Below are 8,909 nucleotides of genomic sequence, written 5' to 3' on the forward strand. Positions count from 1 at the left end.
CCTCCTAGGGATTTAGTCCGACCGACCTCAAATTTGTGCTGTGCCTTCTAAAGGCATTGAAGATGAAAAGTTGTGCTATTTGCGAGTTTTCGTCAATGGGCGTGTCCGTGGCGTGGCGTCAAAGATCAACTCTTCGCCATGACACAGGAAGTTGTTGTAACTTCAGTGTACATGCTCACATCTGAACCAAACTTTACGTGCTTGATAACTCAAGGGGTCATCTTCTCTGCTATTGGTGGACCAGTCAGACAGGAGAGCTCCTACTCTGCCTGCAGACATCAACGATCTTGCCCCTCACACAGTCAGATGGCTTCCTTCAGTGCGCTGAGTTGTTTAACAACTCTGAAGACAATACTACCAGCAATGTCTTCCTTCTCTTTTCACGTAGACGCTCCGACAGACAGTGCTTTCAGTTTGTTGCATGCATGGACACAGAACTGCGGTATAGGGAGAAGCACGCGGTCAGCTGGCTGCAGCTAAATCTGGAGCGCACTCGTATTCAATTCTGTATGGTAAATTCAGTTTTAACGGAGCAGAGCGAGCTGACAGGCAGAGTTAGAGACTTTTTCTGTCCGTTTCTCTCTTTACAAAGACGCATGTTGCAGTCAGAGTCTTCTCTGAAGAGGGCAATGAAGTCTCAGTAGTACCCGATGCGAGCACCACATACAACACAATTTATCAAATTACACAACGGATATACAGTATGAAAATAAGATTGATTGGATTATACTCACAGGAAGTATAAAACCTGTTACATGCGTAACACAGTAATGTCAGGGAAATTACTTTACTTAGATTTAAGTACTGCAGTTGTACATTTGAAATACCTTCCTACCTTTCTGATAGGAAGCCTTCTTGAAGTGGTATAAAACATTTCTTCTTATATTCTGATTTGAGTTGTGGACAACTATGACCACATGAATTAAAAAAATTAAACATTTCACTGCCCAAGTCAGCTATAACACAAGTCTTGTTCATCATACTACATGCTGTACAGTATTTGTGGACAGGATTTATTATGCATTTCTTCTTCTTTGTTGCATGATTTAGAATAATAAGGTGAGAAATGGGTCTATTCTGAGTTCATCCTGCACTGCAGCAGCTAATAAAGTCCATTTAATCCCAAAAACGCTTTTCTTTTAGGCAGGCTGGAGCAGAAAACAACTCACCTTTCTCAAGTTGTACAGTAATGTCACATGTGTATGAAGGTGGATCAAACAAGCTAATCTTAAATGTCAAAGTAGAGAGGAGCCTAGTAGGCCTATTTATTTTCATTCATTACACAATATGAATAAGCTATGCAGACAGTTGTAAAGAAAGAACATCTTTTTCTTCTGTTCTCTACTTGTTATAGTTACACAGTATTAGGGGTGTGGGCTGTATTAAAAGTATCCACTGTTCTCCCATGCTCTAACACACAGTAACGATGAAATGTGTGCTGTTCTCACATTCTTCCTCTGTATGTACACATAAACAACAAGGCAGGGAAATATAAAAGGAATTTATTTTATTGTTTGGGTACATTATTGTTCAGTGTACATGCTCAAATCTGAAACAAACTTTACGTGCTTGATAACTCTCCGACCCCGCAGACATCTACACGTCAATACCGATTTATATTCATAGCGGCAAGTGCTATGTAGCTCCACATAGGGGACACAGGAAGTGACATATAACACCTTCATGCGCCGTCATAACCGCATAGCAAATTCACAGCCGCACCGGCAGAGCTCCAGAATATGCAACTCGGCCAGCTCACACGCGGACGCGCTTACAAGTGCGAGGGCCCGCCCAACGCTGCTTGCAGCTTTAATTTACTAATTGATATGTTTCTTTAATTGTCTATTTATTAATATAATGAATACCCATCTTGTCTATGATACATACACCCTTGATTCAAGGAACAAAAAGGTAGCAGAAAAGTGTGTATTGCCATACCTGACCACCACGTCAACCTCATCAATCCTCTGTCCCAGAGACTTGTTGGTGAGTATTCCTCCATTCCCTACGATGATGCATGTCTTACAGTTCATACTGTAACACAGAAGAAGCACCATTATGATGTGGTAATACTTTACTTCAGTCATTTACCCCATACTTCTACTTAAGTCAAAAGGATGTCTCACTTTTTCTTCTTCTCATAGAAAAGAAGAAGACATCCCACCAGGTGTGTGTTTAAATGTTCAGTGTGTAAGTTTTAGTGGCATCTAGTGGTTAGAGTTGCGAATTGCACCCTCCCCTCCCCTATCCAAGCGAGTTGTATAGCTACAGTGCCTGAGACAGGACAAAAGATGTCCTCTATGAGACACAGTCCCCGCCAAAAGTATTGGAACGGTAAGGCAAATTCCTTTGTTTTTGTTGTTCACTGAAGATATTTGGGTTTAAGATCAAAATATGAGTATGAGATCTTAAATTGCTGGTATTCACATCTAGATGTTAACAACTTGTCACCGTTTGTATTAGACCACAGCATTATTAGGTGAGCAAAAGTAATGGAACAAATAATGTTAAAGTAAATAACATTTAATATTAGGTGGCATAACCCTTGCTTCCAATAACTGCCTCAAGCCTGCGACCCATCCACATCACCAAACTGTTGCATTCTTAATTTGTGATGCTTTTCCAGGCTTTAACCGCAGCTTCTTTCAGTTCTTGTTTGTTTCGGGGTGTTTCTCCCTCCAGTCTCCTCTTAAGGACGTGAAATACAAGGTCAGGTGATTGACTTGGCCAGTCTAAAACCTTTCACTGATGAAGTCCTTTGTTTTCTTGGCAGTGGCTTTGGGTCATTGTCCTGCTGCATAATAAACTTCCTTCCGATTAGTTTCAATGCAATACAATAAGAGCCTGTTCCAGAAGCAGCCATGCACGCCCAAGCCACAGCTTTACCTCCACCATGCTTCACAGATGAGCTTGTGTGCTTCAGATCATAAGGAGTTCCTTTCTTTCTCCACACTTTGGCCTTTCCATCACTTTGCTAGAGATTAATCTTGGTCTCAGTCCATAAGATTTTGTTCCAGAACATTTGCGGATCATCTCTGTACTTCTTTGCAAATTTCAATCTGGCCTTCCGATTCTTCCTGCTGATGAGCGGTTTGCATCTTGTGGTGTGGCCTCTATATTTCTGCTCTCTGAGTCTTCTTCCAACAGTGGATTGTGATACCTTCACCCTGCACTGTGGAGGTCGTTGGTGATGTCATTTACTGATGTTTTGGGGGTTTCTTCACAGCTCTCACCATTTTCTGTCATCAACTATTGTTGTTTTCCTTGGCCTTCCTGTTTGACGTCTGTTGCTCAGTACACCAGTTTCTTTCTTTTTCAGGACATTCCAGATTGTTATGCTTGCTATGCCCAATGTTTGTCCAATGGCTCTGTTCAATTTTCTCAGCTTCTCAGCTTGACAATGCCTTGCTTTTTTCCCCCCATAGACAGCTCTCTGGTCTTCATGTTGGTTTATCCTCTTTAACACGAAATGCTGTCTTTATAGGTTTGAACCAAGGATGAAAACTTCGACTAGTCATGCAGAGCTATTTAATGTTTGGACAATCAACCTAAAAGGCAACACCCTGGGCAACAAGAAACATCTGTCAGTCACATGTTCCAAAAGTTTTGCTCACTTGAAAACTTGAAAAATGGGTGGGCTCACACGAAGAGTGGTATGTCCTGAGTTGTTTAACACATCTAGATGTGAACACCAGGAAATGAGAGCTGAAATTCTGAACTCTTGTATCATACTCATCTTCTGATCAAATCCAAATGTGAATTTGCCTCACCGTTCCAATACTTTTGGAGGAGACTGTAGCAGAGATTTGACAGGTTTGGTTGATCAGGTTTCTTTACATTGATATAATAAGAAATTATATTTACCTGATTATTCAGTAAAACCATATGTTATAGTGAATATTATTACTTGTTCATTAAACAGCAGCCACATCAAGAAATGAACTGTTTCATGAAGTATCATTCTCCTGTATTGTAATAATACTTTGTTATATCTTGGGAGGGTTGGCTCATCTGAACTAACATACCAAAGTAAATGAAGAACATCTTATCACATCTAGTGTCACAGTAAGTGGTGTGGTGAAGCAGGTTGGAGGAGGTTGGAGGACCCAAACGCAGGACACGAAGGCTAGCAGGTGCAGTTCAGTGAAGGGGTTTTAATATAAACAAAAGGTGAGCACACTTACAAACTGAGTGGCTGAAGACAGAGTCCAAAAACAAAGGTTGTCCAACAGAAATCCAAAATGAGCAGGGAAACAGGGAGACACGACGAGTGAGGCTGACTACACAAGAAACACACACTGCAACTCAGGGTGACAACATACAATGGTCCGACAAGGACAAGACAGAAACACCAGGTATATACAGTGGGTACGGAAAGTATTCAGACCCCTTTAAATTTTTCACTCTTTGTTTCATTGCAGCCATTTTCCAAAAATCAAAAAAGTTAATTTTATTTCTCAGTAATGTGCACTCAGCACCCCATCTTGACAGAAAAAACAGAAATGTAGAAATTTTTGCAAATTTATTAAAAAAGAAAAACTGAAATATCACATGGTCATAAGTATTCAGACCCTTTGCCGTGACACTCATATTTAACTCAGGTGCTGTCTATTTCTTCTGATCATCCTTGAGATGGTTCTACACCTTCATTTGAGTCCAGCTGTGTTTGATTATACTGATTGGACTTGATTAGGAAAGCCACACACTGTCTATATAAGACCTTACAGCTCACAGTGCATGTCAGAGCAAATGAGAATCATGAGGTCAAAGGAACTGCCTGAAGAGCTCAGAGACAGAATTGTGGCAAGGCACAGATCTGGCCAAGGTTACAAAAAAATTTCTGCTGCACTTAAGGTTCCTAAGAGCACAGTGGCCTCCATAATCCTCAAATGGAAGACGTTTGGGACGACCAGAACCCTTCCTAGAGCTGGCCGTCCGGCCAAACTGAGCTATTTGGGGGAGAAGAGCCTTGTGAGAGAGGTAAAGAAGAACCCAAAGGTCACTGTGGCTGAGCTCCAGAGATGCAGTCGGGAGATGGGAGAAAGTTGTAGTAAGTCAACCATCACTGCAGCAATCCACCAGTCGGGGCTTTATGGCAGAGTGGCCCGACGGAAGCCTCTCCTCAGTGCAAGACACATGAAAGCCCGCATGGAGTTTGCTAAAAAACACCTGAAGGACTCCAAGATGGTGATAAATAAGATCCTCTGGTCTGATGAGACCAAGATAGAACTTTTTGGCCTTAATTCTAAGCGGTATGTGTGGAGAAAACCAGGCACTGCTCATCACCTGTCCAATACAGTCTCAACAGTGAAGCATGGTGGTGGCAGCATCATGCTGTGGGGGTGTTTTCAGCTGCAGGGACAGGACGACTGGTTGCAATCGAGGGAAAGATGAATGCGGCCAAGTACAGGGATATCCTGGACGAAAACCTTTTCCAGAGTGCTCTGGACCTCAGACTGGGCCGAAGGTTTACCTTCCAACAAGACAATGACCCTAAGCGCACCGCTAAAATAACGAAGGAGTGGCTTCACAACAACTCCGTGGCTGTTCTTGAATGGCCCAGCCAGAGCCCTGACTTAAACCCAATTGAGCATCTCTGGAGAGACCTGAAAATGGCTGTCCACCAACGTTTACCATCCAACCTGACAGAACTGGAGAGGATCTGCAAGGAGGAATGGCAGAGGATACCCAAATCCAGATGTGAAAAACTTGTTGCATCTTTCCCAAAACGACTCATGGCTGTATTAGATCAAAAGGGTGCTTCTACTAAATACTGAGCAAAGGGTCTGAATACTTATGACCATGTGATATTTCAGTTTTTCTTTTTTAATAAATTTGCAAAAATTTCTACATTTCTGTTTTTTTCTGTCAAGATGGGGTGCTGTGTGTACATTACTGAGAAATAAAATGAACTTTTTGATTTTTGGAAAATGGCTGCAATGAAACAAAGAGTGAAAAATTTACAGGGGTCTGAATACTTTCCGTACCCACTGTATACACACAGGGACTAACGAGCAGGGCGGGAGCAACACAGGTGAAAGACATGAGGCTAACGAGGCACAGGCAGGGAGACGGCTTTTGCGCTTTTATTTTGAAGTAACATCACGACAACAACACCGTCAGTCACCGCATAATATGACAACCAACACTAACTTACCTGTCAAGTTCTTTCCCAAGGCCATAGGACTTAGTTGCTGACAGAAGAATATCTATAATCTTCTCTGCAGATATAAGAGAGAGAAAGAGGCAGAAAGAGAAAACAACAAGTGAGATGAAGATGAAAGTGAAATAATCCTCCACATTCCACCCAGCTATGATGCCCTCATCTCCAGCACAAATAGACTAGCTGTGATAAAAGAAGCAGGTTGGTTCATGGTTCATCTATTCCACGGGAGAAAAGTTTGTTATGAGCAGCCAGCTCCTCCAAACACTACATTTTTGGTCCTATAGGCTGATACATAATGCATTCAGACAGGGTCAAGAGGTTCAGTTAAAAAATGGTTCCACTTGTTAGGAAATACGCTTATTCATTCTGAGAATGAGGTCGGGCAAAGTACACCTACAGTAAGTGACCTATAAACATTTCAGCTTTAGTTGCAGTTTCATTACAGGTTTAGGCACAAACTACTTGGTTTGGTTTGGGCTAGCTGAGGAGGTAGAGCAGGTCTTCCGCTAAAGAGAAGGTTGGAGGTTCAATCCCTCGCTCCTCCAGTCTGCATGTCCAGATACTGAGCCCTGATACTGAACTGAATGTGTGGGTGAATGTAACTTGTAGTGTAAAGCACTTTTAATTGTCAGAAGACTAGAAAGATGCTCTGCAAGTAAAGACCATTTACCATGCTTAGGAAAAGATCATGGTTTGGGGTACGATAGTTACGCAAGTTAAAAGAAGTCAATGTTGAATGCTTCACACTTGAATTGAACAGCAGTCTCCTGGGTGAAAGCAACGTATTGACCTATCCCACTACCTTCTAAAATTGAAAACCCAAACATAATGGTATTCAAAATATTTCAGAGAGCGCGAGTGAGGGATAGAGTTTCCGCCGCTTCCAGGCTGACATCCAGTAATTATATGTATGTCAGCCTGGAAACAGCGGTGTGCACTGCACATCTGTAAAAGAAAAGTAAAAGAAAGTAAGCTGAATGTCCGTGGGAAAGTAGTTTTCCGTTACTGACAAATAAATGATGGCTGGAACTGCTAGAATAGTGTTATGGCTCGTCCATACAACAGACTTCTCTCTCAGTTGTGAGCTCCTCGTTTTGATTTGCATGGTCCTCCTGTTTGGTATTACCCAATTCTGAGTTAAACTTTACTCTCCTCCATGTTTGTTTATTCTGAATGCAAATTTCTTCCCTGCAACACGGCAAGTGTGGAAGCGGTGAAGTTAGTTTTAAGTTGGATATTTGTTTTAAAGGAGACCTATTATGCTTTTCCATATTTTATGACTTCTACATCTACAATGTTACGATGTTGGATGTTCATGTTAAATATGGCCAAAGCTTCAAATTATGATGTAAAAGTATTTTTTTTAAAACGCTCAGTTTTGAACAGCTTTTTCTACAAACGGCTCCGTTCTATGACACATGGAGCTACACAGTACCGGTGTTCATTATAGGGTCATTTGGTATATATGGTCTTCAGATCTTGGCCAATCAGGAGACAGCAGGCTTTGAGAGGAGGGGCCTTAAAGGGACAGGGGCCTCTGCAGCTTGTTTCAAACAGAGGCTGTTTTTCACCCCGCTTTCAAATGTTCGAAACATACCGAGGCCTTGACAGCGGTAGGGTGTTTTTGCAGCTAGTGGTTACAAAAATCTTGTCTTAACAGGAGAGAAATGCATAGCCACTTCCATTGAGTTGATCTGTATAACCTACAACTGTGAAGACAAGGACGTGTACTCATACCTTGTGATTTTACACCAAACGGAGGTGAATAATCACCAATCTTGAAGAATCGTTTGTAATTTGGATCAAGGAAGATGGGCGCCAGTTTGTTGAACCTGTTGATATAAAAGAAAACATGTTACAACAAGTACAAATGAAGAAATGGTATTTATTAAAGCAATATCAACCCAAGACCCGCAGGGCCATGATGTGTGTAGATGTACTGATTAATGTCAAAGAGGATTTAGAGCATTGTGTTTCAGCTAATCCACAGTCTGAATTTACCCTCACCAAAACAAACTCAGAGACAAGTTGAAAGGACAGGATAGAGCTGCAAATTTCACACAGCGGGGCTGGGAGCAGATATCCCGTCTGACCTACTGGCCACTGAGCAGTTTGTTGGTTACCTTGCTTGAGGGCACTTCAAAGCTGGTAACTCGGAGGAAAGCAAACACTGCCCATTAACTTTAATTCCCTGGTGGTCCAGGGGCTGAACTGGCACCTTTCCACTGATTGCTATAGTTGCTACATGAGAATAAATGTCTTTATGACATCAGATAAACAGTGTACCAGTACATGTATCATCGTGTCCCACAGCTGGGCATTACACATTTAAAGGGATATTTTCACAGTGATGTTAATGGATAATGGTTGTAGACCAAGTATCACAAATGGTTAAAGAGACTCAAAGAATCAACAAAGATTGTGCTTGACGGCACTAATCCCCTCTAAACAAACATTATCCAGGAACATTAAAACTTAGCTGGATCAACAATACCAAAGGTTTAGCACCTAAGGAGGAGGATGGGGTGGTGGAAGAAGCTGCAGCAGCAAACCGTGATTTGCACGTAGCCACGTTGCATCTGGTTTTAAAATCTTGAAATGACAAGTGTATATGAGGTCACACACACCAAAACAAATGGTGGGTTCTGGTTGTCACGGCAACAAGTTTACTCAAAAACATTTAAAAATACTGCCAACAAGTAATGGTAAAGGCAAGCATTGTTTAGGGAGTGTGCTGCTTACC

At 41.8% G+C, this 8,909-nt stretch overlaps 1 protein-coding gene across 1 annotated transcript in view; it reads right to left on the minus strand.

Annotated features, from left to right (window-relative positions):
• LOC119887683 (CMP-N-acetylneuraminate-beta-1,4-galactoside alpha-2,3-sialyltransferase-like) overlaps nucleotides 1-7,998 on the minus strand; it is a gene marked incomplete at its 5' end in the record, with an annotated part of 15,930 nt that extends 7,932 nt beyond the window's left edge. Inside the window, 3 exon segments of the mRNA XM_038698333.1 lie at nucleotides 1,939-2,034; nucleotides 6,158-6,221; nucleotides 7,904-7,998. Coding sequence (XP_038554261.1) covers nucleotides 1,939-2,034; nucleotides 6,158-6,221; nucleotides 7,904-7,998 — 255 coding nt within the window.
• Nucleotides 7,999-8,909: the final 911 nt, after the last annotated feature.

The sequence above is a fragment of the Micropterus salmoides genome, unplaced genomic scaffold (assembly GCF_014851395.1).
Source record: "Micropterus salmoides isolate LMB-PRFRI ecotype aquatic unplaced genomic scaffold, ASM1485139v1 Ms_hic_scaffold_4257, whole genome shotgun sequence".
Lineage (NCBI taxonomy): Eukaryota > Metazoa > Chordata > Actinopteri > Centrarchiformes > Centrarchidae > Micropterus > Micropterus salmoides.